Source organism: Labeo rohita, chromosome 5 (assembly GCF_022985175.1).
Source record: "Labeo rohita strain BAU-BD-2019 chromosome 5, IGBB_LRoh.1.0, whole genome shotgun sequence".
NCBI lineage: Eukaryota > Metazoa > Chordata > Actinopteri > Cypriniformes > Cyprinidae > Labeo > Labeo rohita.
In genome coordinates this window covers 4226711-4242836 of record NC_066873.1, presented here as the reverse complement: position 1 = coordinate 4242836, position 16126 = coordinate 4226711, and the positions used below count along the sequence as shown (strand labels likewise).

Sequence of the window (16126 nt, the reverse complement as noted above, 5' to 3'; positions counted from 1 at the left end):
CCAGTCTTACCAAAGAAACTAATTCAAGTATTTGTGGCAAGCCAAAGTTCTTAAATGAAAAGGACCATCTTTTGCAAAAGCCAACAAGAGTTCCAAAAGACTTAACCATATAAACCCACATTTACTGTTTTTTTTTTTAAGTAAACGTGTGAACTTTTATATTGTTAGCACTTCAAGATGAACACTTACTGAACTGATGCAACTTCGGTTTACTTAATTATCCATTAAAAAAAATAAAATAAAAAATACATTCAAAATGTGAGTATCAAATATGACCCATCAGGCTTTTGAGGAATGGTTATTTGTTCATCTCTCAAGCATCATTTTAATGCTTTACATGTTTTAATCTTTAAATTAAGCATTTAAATATCATCTTATTAAGACATATTATAGATATAGAGTGATAAATGACATTTCCATAATTTTATGTAAGTAGCCTGCTATACTGTTATTAAGATATCATTGATTACATCACAAGCACACAGAATGTCATCTTTTTGGCCTTATAAATATTAGAAAATTGCACTAAATTGCATATTTTGGTTCGGTTTGGACCTCCAAAAAAAAAAAAAAAAAAAAAAAAAAAAAAAAAAAAGTTTGTTTGTTTTAGTTTTTTGCTATATTTTGTCTAAAGGTTCAATAAACTGTTAAAAAAAATGTTTATGACTACTATTTTATATGTCAGGCTTTACAGGGTAAGAAAGCTTAAACTAGCTTGAAAACCACTTTTAAGACCATTTGTACACAAAACAAAAAGTATAAACTCACAAATTGTGAGTATAAACGGTTTAATTACGCTTTTCATAGGGAAAAGTTAAGTCTGATATCACGTCAACGTCAGATGAACCTCTGAAAAATGGCATATGTTGTGTCAAATCAGCCAATAATATTGCATCTTGTCAAATTAAGAACATTTCTGGAGAGCAACATGCATCAAATTCAGTAGATGAATAGACTGTATAGTCCATAAAGCTCATTCACACTGGCATCAGTTTATAGAGACAAAGTTACCAGAAGCCATTCATTTACAAAGTTACAGAGCTGTTTGTTTGTGGTGACATGAGTGAATACTGGAATAACAAAGTTCAGTAATACAAATTGTACAGTGATGTGATGGATTGACTACAGCAAGCTGACATGACACTAATCATGCAGCTTTTGACACTAATCAAGCTGAAACAACCACTAGGTAACCTCCATCGCTGTCTGTGTGAATGCACCTAAGGCTGAGTCTAGCGGGAAACTAACCTTAGTAATAGCAGGATATCCAGCAGCCACGTCGGCTGGGCAGTAAAGCCTCTCTTCATGGGACACTTCCACTGAGGTGGCCCACTGGTCCAGAAAACCATTCGGCGTGTACAGGCCACAATCCTTCACACTTGTCTCCCGCTCAAAGTCTTCACAGATGCCGTCGCCGTCATAATAGTAGCACATGCTGGGCTCATCTGAACACACACGTGTATGTTTGTGTTTGAGAAAGACAGAGAGAGAGTTATGTTAAAATAAACAAATAAATTCTACAAACACTGAATATACATTTTTAAATAAAGGTACTAGCACAAAAAAGTACTAGCATGTTTATCTTTTTCTGAATATAAATATGCTTGGAAACTGCTTTGAAACTATAGCTCATCAAGCCATATGCTATTCACACTATACATTTACTGTTTGTTGGAATGATCACAAATCCATAAAATCTGTAAAAAATGTCACTGCCATTGGTAATGACTACTGACATTTTAGTCTACAGTATAACCAATTGCATTTGCTTATTAGTGCATACAAAGTTCCTCATGATCTATGACGAGTTTTACAAGGTTGATGTCATACTAAACACCAACAAAAAAAGAAATATTAAAAAAAATAATAATAAATTAATGTCCTGTTTCATAAGGCTCCACGGTGACAAGCGAGTAAATAGAGCCTGAACTCAATGAAGAAAGAAAGAAAGAAAGAAAGAAAGAAAGAAAAACGACTTTTGATACACCTCTTGCACACAAAGTCAACTTTCTTGCAGTCTGTCCAGATATGTTAACAAACAGCAAACCCAAACGATTTGTATATAGCAGCTATCATCTTGACAGAGTTACGTAATGCAGAGTTCTTCAAAAAGTGGCTCTGTAGCTGTACTGCTTGAAGGTCTGCCAATTATTGTTTGATCTCCAAAGTTGAACCCATTTTCCTTCCCACATTAAACTGCATTAAGTAAAAGACAAATTTAATGCATGATCATATGACTCTATTCGATATATCTCATCAATAATACTTATTTTAATGGCTTTCAAATGTAAGTATCATAAATTATGTATAAACATGTTACTATACTCATGTTCTTATGGGTCAGACTAAAATGTTGAAATGCACCACTCAGTTTTATGCAATGTAACAGTGCACTGTAACTCTGTCCGTCAAGGGATCAAGGTTGAGTGATCTGCTGTAAGGATTCATACATTCATATATATTTGCCTATCCTTTTTCAGTGAATTCATTTAGATGTTGATACTGTGCAAACACAAGGAACAAAACATTTGAAAAATCTATATGTACCACTGAGTTGGGTTTTAATGAAAATCTGATGTAAATAAAATGTAAAATAAAGTGCAAATATTTACATTTATTATGAAATTGATTTGAATTAAAAGTATGCAACCCAGGCTCATTGGGCACTTGTGAATGAAAACAGTGAGCAATTAAAAAGTTTTATCCAAAACATGTATATGGCATTTTTTTATTACAGTGATTGTTCTACATATAGTGCCAGTTCAGAAATGAAATGTCCGGTGAGTGGCCCTGAAAGGTTAATGCTCGATTGCATTTAAAAATAACATGCCACAAACACTAAACCTACCTGTAAAACAATAATGTTAAAGAACGTAAATAAAGTAAATATGTTGTACCGGGTGTGCTACCGAGCAATTCTACTATATCAAAAAACAAATATATGGTGCTGATAATGTGATGCAAACATCAAAATGTATTAGTGTACAAATCATCCACTGTTGCAAAGCTGTTTTGAGCTCATATTGTGCAAGGAACTACATTAGAATAAATCTTTATTAATCAATAACCTGTCCCTGTAATCGTAATTTCTTTGGAAAGTAATAAAAATAGTTGATGTTTTACTGCCTCTAGTGTTTATTTCAGCTGGAACAATTTTGGAGTTTTCAAAAATGTGGGCAGAGGCTTTTTTTTATTTTTCATTGAGACTGGGTTGGAATTTGGTCTGTATTAAATACTGTGACTTTCTTTATAGAAGTCAGTTAAAAATATTTGATGATCTGTTGGAATTTAGAGTCTTGAAAAAAAAAAAAAAAAAAAAAAAAAAAAAAAAAGTATAGTTTCCATTTTGTATTAGACCACACACAAAAGATTGTTGGATATGATAGGTAGCAAAGTCAACATCCACACCTGTCAATGATAAGTGAATTCAGAACCAGCCATAACTAATATTTTTACTAGCCATGCAACTGTTTTGCATTTTTCTCTCTTTATATGCATGCTTCTGTCTCCGAGTCAATGGGTTTATTAGGCAGTTTTCCCTTGCATACTGAGGACAAACACTGCAGGTCACTGTCACACTCACAGCATCATATCAGAGAAGAGCCAGGCTCGGTTTCTGAGAAAAACTGGACTCACTTCAAAACTGTGAAGACACATTGTAATCTTTCTCCTAAAGTGTTCACTTTGATGGCTTAATGTGAGCAATATTCAACATATGTGTCACCACATGGAGCTCTAGAGAATCACAACAGATGTTGTATTTAGCAGACGGCTTGCATGCCTGATCCGAATCGTTCGCGCAATTTACATCAGCGAGGGTCAGATTGTCCTTCTCAAATTGCATTCCAAACCATCGTGCTGCAGGTCCTAATAAAGTTACCAGCCAATTGCAGAGACGTTTCTCAGATTTGGCACTTGCGGGTGTTAATTTTGGACTCTGGATACATCTATGCTGCCGTCAGAATCCAGCCAGATGAAGGCATCTTAGCAGACAGGATGTTGCGCAAACATTGGTTACAGATGTGCCTTGATGCCTTCCTACCTCTGAAGGCACCATTTTTCAGGTTTCGGACACATCAGGTTTTTCCAGGGCTAGGAGTGACACAGGAACGCTTTTGAGTTCTGGGATATTTGGGATGAGTTTTCCAGGCCATGGAGCTGCTGTTCCTCACCCTTTACTTTTCCTCCTCACTTTGTCACTCACTATTTCTCATTCCCAAATCTCCCACTTTCACATTTTCTCTCCCACACTGTTTCTCCATTCACTCCTACTGTGTCTCTCTGGCATTTATGTCTGTCTGTCTCTCTGGCATTTTAAATTAACAAATAAAAATGAATATTAGTGGCGTACCGAAAATGAATTATAACAACAATGCATAATGCACTAGCAAAGAGACTGTTCACAAATTTACAGAAATTAACCATTTCAAAAGAAATATAAACATAATTTAATGGGAAAACTTTGCAACGAGGTTCCATTTGTGCATTTATGGTAACACTTTAGTTTAGGCACCACTTCTCACTATTAACTAGTTGCTTATTAGAAAGCATATAACTAGCATATAGGCTGTTTATAAGTACTTAAATAGCACGTTAATGTCTTATTCTGTACAACCATACTTTGTATCCTTTCATGCTACCCCATACATAAACATAACAACTACCTTACTAGCTAACCAGTCAGTATCTGGTGTGATACCATTTTCCAGAGCATCCCAAACATGCTCAATGGGTGACATGTCCAGTGAGTATGCTCGCCATGCTCACAATGGGCCTCAGGATCTCGTCACGGTATCTCTATGCATTCAAAATGCCATGAATAAAAAGCACCTGTGTTCATTGTCCATAACATACGCCTGCCCATACCATAACCCCACTGCCACCATGGTCCACTCAATCCACAACGTTGACATAAGCAAACCGTTCACCCACATGACGCCATAGACGCTGTCTGCCATCAGCATTTTGATATGCCACACCTGTGAGGTGGATGGATTATCTCGGCAAAGGAGAAATGCTCACTAGACAGACTCATTAGACAGATTTGTGAACAATATTTGAGAGAAATAGGCCTTTTGTGTACATAGAAAAAGTCTTAGATCTTTAAGTTCAGGTCATGAAAAATGGACTAACAATGAACATTTATATTTTATTAAACAAGATTAACAAATACTAATAAATACTGTAACAAATGTCCTGCTCATTGTTAGTTAATGCATTATTAGTAATGCATTAACCAATGTTAACTAATGGAAACTTTTTGTATTCAGTTGAAAACATAATTAAGAAAATAACTACTGTACAGACTAAGACTGAAAGTGCCAGAAATAGTGATAATGCACATATGTTCAGTCATAAAGAGACACAGACTGTCTGTCTTTCTGTCTGTCTGCATCTCAGTGTAAGGGGTTCCAGCAAGGAGGACGAAGGCTTGCCGTGCCAAGTTGGCTCAAGACTCTGCATAAATTCCAGCGCTCCCCTCTGCTCAGCTCTGCTGATGTTGAAACGAGGGGCTGCAGAGGGGGACCAACACACACACACACACACACACACCTATCGTTCACATGGCCTTGTGTACAGCCTACAGCCATATATATACACATGTATGCACGTCTGTGCCACACTGTACCCATGACACCGTTACACTCCTCAGATACGATAAGATGAGCAATTGTACCTTCTTTGGGCAACTCAATTCTAACGCTAACACAGATAACACTATATTGAGATAAGGAAAACCAAACGCTATCTTCTGGTTCAGCAGAGTGCAGCTATAAAAACAATCAGTTGCAGAGTCAGAAAGACAAACGCTTTATTCATGATGGTGCCTGATGGTTCCACACAAAAACACAAATATTTCAAGCTGCCACACAGATGTGATGTCCTTCAGCAAATGGTAGAAATAAACTCTCACAAAAATGTGTAAATGTCTGATATTCTTAAAAAAAAAAAAAAAAAAAAAAAAAAATAGAATGCATTACTTCAAAAGATTATAAGCTTGAGGTTGGTTAAAAAGAAAAGAAAATAAGTTTGTGTGAATATATTTTCAAATGTAATTTATTCCTGTTATTTAAAGCTGAATTGTCAGCATCATTACTCTAGTCTTTAGTGCCACACGATCCTTCAGAAATCATTCTAATATGCAGACTTCCCTCAGAAACATTTCTGATTCTGCTAAGTAATGTTTTCTTGGAAACCTTACTTTATTCAGTTTTTTAGGATTCTTAGATGAACAGAAAGTTCAAAAGAACAGCACTCATTTGAAACAGAAATCTTTTGTAAATTTTTTATTTTTTTTTTTTTTTTTTTGTCAATTTCACTCAATTTAATGAATCCTTATTGAATATATATTGAATATATTTTATATCCAAAAAAAAAAACAAGAACATAACGACCCCAATTTTTTAAACGTGGATATATTTATAATGTTATTAGTCACCATTTTCCAACCACTCTCTGACTTTTGGGATTAAATGGTCCGTTTATTTGGGACCAGAACTCTGAATCAGTTCAAGGAATGAAAACGAAAACCGGAAACTAACGAAATTTTGACAGGAACAGGAACAGAAACTAAATCAAATTTTATAGTTCCGAACAGAATCGAAAATTTAAAACAGCCATTAACCGGTTAACAACGTTATTTTATTGTACCATTTAATATTTGGAATTTGCTGTCCACCAATCACAAATTCAAGTAGTACGGCCTATGCAAATGTGAGCTGACGCATCCAACGAGTGAAATACTGCACATTTTACAGAGGACTGTTTCCTGAACCTGGGAGAGTAGCCTGCAATGCCAGCTGTACAAAAAGGGTCAAGGCTATAAAGTGGAGCAATTCCAGCGTTACAAGAACAGTCTGGCGCTTCTGACTCACAGCCTGTAAGTACATTTTCATTTTTAAAGAATTTTGAGTAGTGTAGAGTAGCCCTTGTTTGTCGTTTATACAATCACAAATTCACACATGGTGTTTTGTTTACACGGCGTGACGCATCGCAATGTGTAAAAAGACAGTATGAGTCATTATAATCAGTAATGTCCCCACTGAATGAAACAAATGCCTTGTTTATAATAGCATCACAACATGCTAAGGGGTGTAACATTTCCATCACATGCTTGAGGTAGTCGGCCAATCACAAAGCACTGGATAGCTGGCCAATCAGAGACCACCTCGCTTTTCAGAACGATGAGCTTCAGAAAGGCAGGGCAGATAGGAGCAACAATAATGTACAGTATGTGGAAAATAATGTGACACTGCATAAACACATTGCATCACAACAAATACACAAAATAATGTTCTTTTTAGCAACATCATATGACCCCTTTAAGATACCAGATATCTTCTTCTGTTTTTTTTTTTTTTTTTTTTTTTGTTGGGGGGTGGGGGTTGAGTAAAGAAAACGCTGTACTTTATCATCATCATCATCATTATTATTATTATTATTATTATTATTATTATATATATTCCTCAGGCTCTGACCATAAAAACAGAGACCGGAACGCATTCTAGTATTAATAATACAGAGCGAGAGAAGGTGCCAAGACATCCTTCATGAATTTGTTAGTGTGTTCGTTTTGAATTAAATGTGTTACAGATTTTACAAGGATGCCATAATGCTAGTGATAAAAAATAGCTTTGGCTCTGTAGGGAGCGAATGAAAGAGCTCAGCTAAAGTGCTGCTGTCAAAGATGCTTTTTCAAGACGATAGCAGAAACGATAACACATCTCGCAAAACCGTCAACCAAAACTGACGTACGGCAGTGACTACATTTAAAAGCGTGCCACACTTTCCGACACGCAGTCGTAGCCATTTGACAGATGGCTGTAATGAGCTGCTGATGCACTGCCGCTTTCTCTCCACACTTACCAATACAGTTAAAAAATGGCTCCTTCTTGCAGTGGCCCGAGCAGCCATCTCCATTCATAGTGTTCATATCATCACATTCCTCTCCCTGGGACCTGAAATAAATCAATGCATACGTAATAAACATAATGATGATTTCCCTTGGTGGACATGAATCTGTGCTGCTAAAAGCATGAATATCTGAAACCTGCAGTGTGGACATAACAGTATATTTTTCAACAACTTTAAAATGATCCACCAAATCAGTGGCTCTCAAGCATTTTAACCCAACTATTCAACACAATTTTCAAAAGCATCTTGTAAAATAAAATATAACCAAACTATAACCACAATATATATTTCGTTTTGTAACATTTGTGTTTTTCAAGAGCTGTATGTTCTTCAATAATAACAATAGTTGAAGAGAATAATGGAATCTTGATATGTTGCAGTTTATATTGTATGTTTTTTTCTTCTGCTTCTTCTTTCAGCATTTTAAGTTGGATTGTTCTTTAATGTATTTTGTTAATAATATTAATTATATATTTAATTACATATTCATTTAATAGTTAATGTACTAAAATAAATATAACGTAATAAAAACTATACAGACGTTAAACTAACTAAAAATACTAAAACTTCAGTATTTTAAAAATTATTTTAAAGCTCTCTGAAATTATACGTGAATAAATATAAATGAAATAGCACAAAAAAACAGCACTGCTTTATATCTTAAAATGTTGCTGTTTACATATTTTTTCTTCTTTTTTTTTCTTTATTAAGAGTTACAGAAAGTTATCATACAGAAATATAACACACTGAACATTTTTAAAAGACATCCTATCTACATTTTTAGCATTGAATTAAGTTATACTGTATAAATGTACTACTAATAATATAAATATTATGTTTTTAACATTAGATTATTTAAAAAATATATATTATTTAATATTATTATTTTTTATATTAACTTTACTATTAATTTAATATTCATTGGAAGTGTGCTCAGGCGCTCTAGTGGTAAAATCTACTGCTTTAAAAGCTTTGGAAACACATCAAAACCCACCTCTGGATGAGACCATCTCCACAGTATGGCGCTCCAAGGCGATGTGTCAATGGAGGTGATGGTTCACTCTCGCTCTGACTGGAGATGGTTTGGACTTGATATGTGTATATCTCACCATACTCAACATACCTACGGGAAAAAAAAAATGCATATATATTATTAATTTAATGATTTATTTTTAATTTATTCATTTAATCAAATCAGTCGGAATACTTTAGGCTGTTACCAATGACGTTTTATCAACATCACCAAAAACCATCTTCATACATGTTTTTTATTTCTGTGATGTGCATGTACGTAAGTGAATGTATAGATCTGTTAGATAGGTGTATGTATTTTTCTGGCCATTGTCAAAGATGATTGTGAAAATCTGAATAGACAATACAGCGCAATCAAATCAAATCAAATCTTCCTTAAACTGCAAAAGTGGCACAGAAGCTGTATCTGACATGGCATGTTCATTCACACAAACTGCATGAATAATACATAAGGAATTGCCACTTTACATAACTGAACATGTAACAATATATTTACTTAGATATCACAATGTTTGTAATTTTATATTCAGTAATACATTTCAAAACATTTGTATAGATGTACATGTGATAAAAAACTGTGTATGTATAAATATATTGAACATATATTTACTCATGCAGTATATACACACACATATATAAAAAATACATATTTCCTAGCTAGTCAACAACAATACAAGGACAGCTGCAAGTACTAGTATTTAGCAAAGAGACTATCACTGTGTTGAAGAGTGCACAGCCATTACTTATTAAAGAAAGTAACTTAATGGTGTTCGGCCAGTCGTCAACCTAACCACAAGCTCTACTCTTCAGTAGCCCCAAAAACTCAGACATACGAGAAACCCTTTTAATTCCAAAGTAATAGAACATTAAACACTAACAGATCTCCATCTATATTAATATAAAGCAAAAACACATGAAATAACATTTCATTTATAAGTAATGCTATTTTTGTGTTCATTTCTAAATATGTTTATTTGTATCAGTGTACAGCCATACATGGTCAATGTATATACTGCAGTATATTGAAAAATATAAGTACTAGTTTCCCATATATGGAACTGTCATGTAACATAGTACATTATAGTTTGCAGTCTATTCCCATATATTTTTGTTTTATAAGGATGAAGAGGTCCATGACTTTAGCTGAGTTCAGACAAAGACTTTTTAAAAAATGTTTTAATTATTGAAGCTGTCTACACTGCAGAATGTATCTTTTACTTACATTGTATCTGCATGTTTTGTTTATTGTGAGAAAATTCACAAGAGAACACAATTCAGTCAGCGATCGCATCGCGCACTGAACAAAACCTCTGTGTTTTAGTTTCAACTAATCTACAAAACCTCTGATTGCCTTTTGCAATAATAAGCTCAACAGAAATGTGTGTGATTGCTTACAATGCCCAAAGCTGCAAAACATGTGTCAAAAGAAATATTTGATGCAACGTGATCATTAGAAAGTTTGTACTGAATTTCACATCACTTCAGTTGTGACAGTTGTAAAAGATTTAGTTTATTTGTGCAAGGGGATTTTTGCCTTTCTTACATTTGCAAACTTATAAGTTTACTTTTTGCAACTGAAAATAATAGTAAATAGTAAAGTCGTAATATCTCACTATTTTGACTTTGTTTTTCTCTGAATTGTTTATATCTTACAATTTCAAGTTAACATCATACAATTCTGGGAAAAAAACAAAACAAAACAAAAAAAAAAAGTTTAAGATGAACTCAGAATTGCGACAAAGTTTTTTAACTTAAAATAAAGTCACAGTTTTGAGGAAAGTCAGAATTGCAAGATAAATTCAAAATTGCAAGATATAACCTCTGAACCGGGAGACGTAAACACATTTCTGAGAAAAAAAAAATCTGAATTGTAAGCTATAAACTCGAAATTGTAAAAGTTTATATATCGTAATTTTGAGTTTACATCTTAAAAGTCTGACTTTTTCCTCAGAATTGTGAGATATAAATTATAAATTAAACATAAGAAAAGAACTAGAATAAAGTTAAAAAAAAAAAAAAGTCAGAACTGCGAGGTGTAAAAAACTTAAAATTGTGAGACATAACTCCAGAATTGTGAGATATAAACACACTTTTCAGGATTGTGAGAAATAAACTTGTAACTGTGAGGAAAATAAAGTCAGAATTGTGACATAAAAAGTCGCAATTACATTTGTATTTTTTCATCCCATAGCAGAAACAGCCTTTCATACATTCCACCTCCTCCGGAAAGTCGATAGCGGCACCCTGAAGTGAGTTTTCGCAGGGTGGGATGTCTCAGTCAAACACAGCTCTTTCTACATCCTGAAAACTCACATACAATCGTAGTGCCAGTTTAGTGCTGATTCTAAAACTGCAACACACTCCTCAGCTGTCACACTGAACCACTGGCTGCTGGTGGTTGAGATCAGGTCTGAGATAAGAGACATCTGATCGCGTGTTGGCCTGAGGAGGCAGGCTCTGTACCCAAGCTGAAGTTGTGCTGAGACAATGTAACCAAAACCTGTTCAGTTAGTGCTGGGCTTCGAGGAAAGACTCGCAGCGTTCTGGTGGTGAACGATTGCGGCGGCTGATAATGAGCAAAATCGGCCAGATATGTTTCATCCCTCAGAGGACAGCTGTAAACAAACACGAGTCGCATCTTCTCGTGGTCATATACAACTCTGAGTGAACCCTAACCCTGACTGCTTGTCGACCTCGAATGTAAATGCACTCTATGATAGTCTGGTACCAAGTGAAAAGAGGCAACCCTCAGTTTTCTGGGGAAAACTTTTAAAAAGAGGGCAAACTGAATATAATGTTTTCGTACACTTAACGACCTCTTCGTTAAAACTGAATGGAAATGTATTCTAGTTTAAATATATATTTAATGCGTTATATACTTTTACGATTTGAAGTATGCTACAAGTGCACATTCAATACAATTAAGCACACTTGTTTTTCACGAGGAGGGTTCTATGTGAATGGTCCATTGTAAAACAGTCAATATACACACATCTGTGATGTTACTCTGCAATTGAAAACAGCTGAACTCTGCTTACTGTTACACCCTTTAATTAATTTCTTAAAGTTCGGACAAACCCCACCACTAGAACCCACCCACAAAGCTACACAAGAGCATGTGCATTCGCTAATAGACAGAAAACCCCAAATCTCTCAGCTTTCCAAAACTACACAAACAGAAACACACGTACACCAGTCATTAATTAAAGAGCCAACACGAGCGAGAGGAAAATACACAAAGCCTTCATTATTTGCATTTACGTTGGCCTGTTCCCCCAGAGAAATGCAAGCACTTCTCTGCTGATTAACAAAACAACACTGCCAAATTACCAGAGCGCCACGGACATTGCGTTTATTACGAACGCCGCAGGTTCACGTGAGGCCAAGTGTTTTTTTGCTGCCATCAGCAGAGTTATAAGGTGCCTGTTCTAATGGGCAGGGAAGCAGTAACATTTAATAAGAGGCAAAACAAATCATTCAAATTAGCACTTGACATGAATGACACCGGCAAGAGGTTTACACGGCAATTTGCCTGTGTTTTGGAAAAGGGGAAAATACGTCTGTGAAAATCCCATAAAATGAAACAAGAAAAACACAAATAAGTGTTGCACAGAGAAAAGCAATTTACACAACACACACACTTACACACATGGACGTACCACACAGAAACCTGCGACTTCAGTATGTGTAAGGAGATTTATAACAGGAAAACTGCTTTGACCATGGCAGTTTTTGAAATTGCAAGTCCAGGTCAACGTGTATGAAAACACACACATGTGAAAGGATCACATCATCAAAATATATGCACATAGAGAAGACATTTCAGCTTTATGTTTGTTGCTTAGTCTTACAACTGTTTGGTTTCAAGGGATACTTGCCTTTCTAAATAAGAGATAGGAGGGAATGTCTATAGATATTCAAGGTGATGTTGTTTGGTATAACACTACTTGTTGGATTTGTGTTCGTCAGACGAAGTCTGATCTTTGAAACATACGCAACTAAGACTATTCAATAAACTCTGCTCCTTTTTATTCTCATTACTTTGTCTCAAGCTTCTGCTCTTCTCTGGCTTTACTCATTTAACTTCTTGGCTGATAGAAGAATGTTAATATGGTTTTGGGTACCAGACAAGACTTGCTGTTAATGGGTTTTGGCTATTAGACAACTTTGTTGATTAGTTCTGATAAAAAAGATATTTTCTAACAGGATTTGGCACCTGGAGCCGGACCTGATATTTCTGGCGTGAAGGCATGATCTAACACACATGTAGCATTTTCTTTTTTAATTAGATTGTACAATTACAGGATTTAAAGCAAACAGACTGGCCTGACTTTAGCCTTGAGAAATTAAATGCAAATTCACTCTCTGCCATTAGATGGCGCTTATGGAACAGTTGCAATATAGAGTTTCCTTGGTTACCGCTGTAAACAAAACAGCACTGCACTTATATTTTAGAAAAAGATAGTCGCAGCCCATGCAGACTATATCTCAGATAATAAACTGTTTGAACAATTTTAGTCTGGTTTTCGTCCACTTCACAGTACGGAAACCGCATCAAAATTAGGCGATTCAACAATTTGCTTGGGGCAGCGGACTCTGGACAGTTAACTTTGCTTATTTTTCTTGATCTGAGTGCGGCCTTTGATACAGTCCCACATAACATCCTACTAGAAAGGCTGGCTTCCCTGGGGATTACGGGTACCTGTCTTCCCTGGTTTTGATTGTATCTCTCTGGACACACTCAGTTTGTGCAGTTTTTTATCTGAATCATCAAATGTTACGGCAGGTGCTCCCCAAGGTTCAGTCTTGGGCCCTCTTTTGTTCATTATTTATTTATTGCCTCTGGGACAATTTTTTAGAAAATTTGGCATCCATTTTCATTGTTATGCAGATGACACCCAACTTTATATGTCTTCTTTACCTACTTCTGTCTTTCCTTTACCTTCTCTCTTAAGCTGTTTGGCTGAAATAAAAACCTGGTTTTCGTCTAAAACTTAATACTGACAAAACTGAAATTCTTCTTGTAGCATCAAGGTCTAATTTGGCAAAACATAGTAGCTTTTCTGTGTCTACTGATCAGTTATATATAGTTTCTCCTTCATTACAGGCAAAAAGTTTGGGTGTCATCCTTGATAATACACATCTTTTGAAACTCATTAATAATACTGTCTGATCCGCCTGTTTTCACTTACGAAATATAAGCCGTCTACGCTCTTCTCTAACTTGTACATTCTTTGGTTACATCACATCTAGATTATTGTAATTCTTTGCTTTTTGGTCTCCCTTCAAAACTCTTACATAAGCTGCAGTTGATACAGAATTCAGCAGCACAAATTATTTCTAGAACGCCTCTCGTAGAGCATATTTCCCCAGTTCTTTGTCATCTGCACTGGCTTCCGGTCAAATATCGTATCAACTTCAAAATTATGCTTCTTACTTTCAAAGCTGTCAATAATCCATTTTAAATCTCTTCTTAAAACGTATGCATTTAAACAGGCTTACTTCTGTTGGCACCCATAGCCTTATGGTTAGTGTGACAACATATAGCACAACTGCGCTCATGGCGACCCAAGTTCGAATCCCGCCTTGAGGTCCTTTGCCGATCCTGCTCCCCTCTCTCTTCCCAGTACTTTCCTTTCAGCTCTCGACTGTCCTCTTGCAATAAAAGTATAAAAAAGCCCATAAATATAACTTAAAAAAGAAACAGGCTTACTTTTGACTGCATATATGTGGATCAATGTTCATATATGTTTAAACTTATTTCATTGCTTCTTATTTGTATGGATTCTTGGTTGTACGGTTTTAGGATTACTTGTAAGGTGATCTTGAGTGCCACGAAAGGCTCCCATAAATAAAATTAATTATTATTATTATTATTATTGTAAACACTGCTTTATTATGTATTATATGGAGGTAAGATGAAAAGAAAATGTCATTGAAACTTTTCTGGAGACAGTTCCCTTCAGAGATGCATTTTTATAAACCTCCACCCCAAATTTAGTGTTTAGAATTTTCTTCCAATATTTCGAGCATCGCAAACATTGAGCTTGCTCTGCCAGTACAGTATTTTCTCAGCTGACGCGTCTTTTCTCCTCTTCGCATATGTAATTTTCAGGTCCCATCTCTGGCCTCTGTTAACGTCTTGTTTACAGCCTTCATACTATTTCCAAATAAATCCAGGGGTGAAGCAATTTTTATATAGGCGGAGCAAGACACTTTGGGCTATCACTGTCAATACAGAAGACAAAACAATGCGCCCGTTGCCCCCCCCGGGAAAATGCCCTATATGCCAGATGGCCAGTCCGCCAGTTTGCAGTGAAATGTTACATCTCAACCCTGTTTAGCTGTAATAGACTCGTTTAGGTGTTAAATCGAAACCTGCATGATGCCGGTTGCATTATGAGGGCTGGACCATATGCTGTTGAATCAGGTTTCTGGGATGAGTTGGGCCAGTAGCCACATAGAGAGTGCAGCACGTGTCAAGCTGATTTTCACAATACACCTTATTCCAGACCAAAAGTTCAAATGAGGCTTTTTTGCTGCCAAGATCAACAAGTCAACATTTAGCCTGGCATTAAAAAAAAAAAAAATGGAATGGACAGAAATAAGAGTGATGGTGCATGCAAAGAGAAAAAAAGGGAAAGACAACAAACTGAAGAAAAAAAAAAATATGAATATGACACGTAAATAAAAACTGAAAACAGATTTTATTAAGGCCAACTCTTGACTTTGAAGATTACTTGGATGGTCCTGTGATTTCAGAGATTTTTCAGTGTATTAGATCAGGACTCTAGCCCGAGTCTTTTCTTAGTTTGAACAAAATGTTTCCGATCAGACCCAAAAAATTAAACCTGCTCTCATCACTAAAGTGAACTTTGGACCAGTTCTCCTCTGTCCACACAACATGATTCTCAGTAAAGGTGAGCTTAACCTTTTGATTGACTCTGCTGATAAGCTGACTTCAGACTTCTCACCTTGTTCAGCACTGAACTGGCGAGTAATTCCAGCTGCAGTGTTGAACCGATTCATCATTGAGAATCACTGCATTATCCTGTCTCCTCGTGCATTTGTTTTACGTGGATGACCAGCCTTTTTGGGAGACTTGAATGAATTAGTGTCATTGTAAACCTGCAATTTTTGAGAAATTACAGATTTGGAATGACCAATTTCTCTTGCAAAG

The 16126-nt window shown here is 35.7% G+C and overlaps 1 protein-coding gene across 2 annotated transcripts in view; it reads right to left on the bottom strand.

The window, feature by feature from the left end:
- The window catches only part of pappaa (pregnancy-associated plasma protein A, pappalysin 1a), an 88595-nt gene that overhangs the window by 47326 nt on the left and 25143 nt on the right, over positions 1 to 16126 (bottom strand). For both annotated transcript variants that reach the window (XM_051110579.1, XM_051110580.1), the window contains exons 9-11: positions 8909 to 9037; positions 7867 to 7958; positions 1249 to 1445 (exon numbers count right to left, since the gene is read on the bottom strand). In XM_051110579.1, coding sequence (XP_050966536.1) covers positions 1249 to 1445; positions 7867 to 7958; positions 8909 to 9037 — 418 coding nt within the window. The remainder of the gene's footprint in view (positions 1 to 1248; positions 1446 to 7866; positions 7959 to 8908; positions 9038 to 16126) is intronic.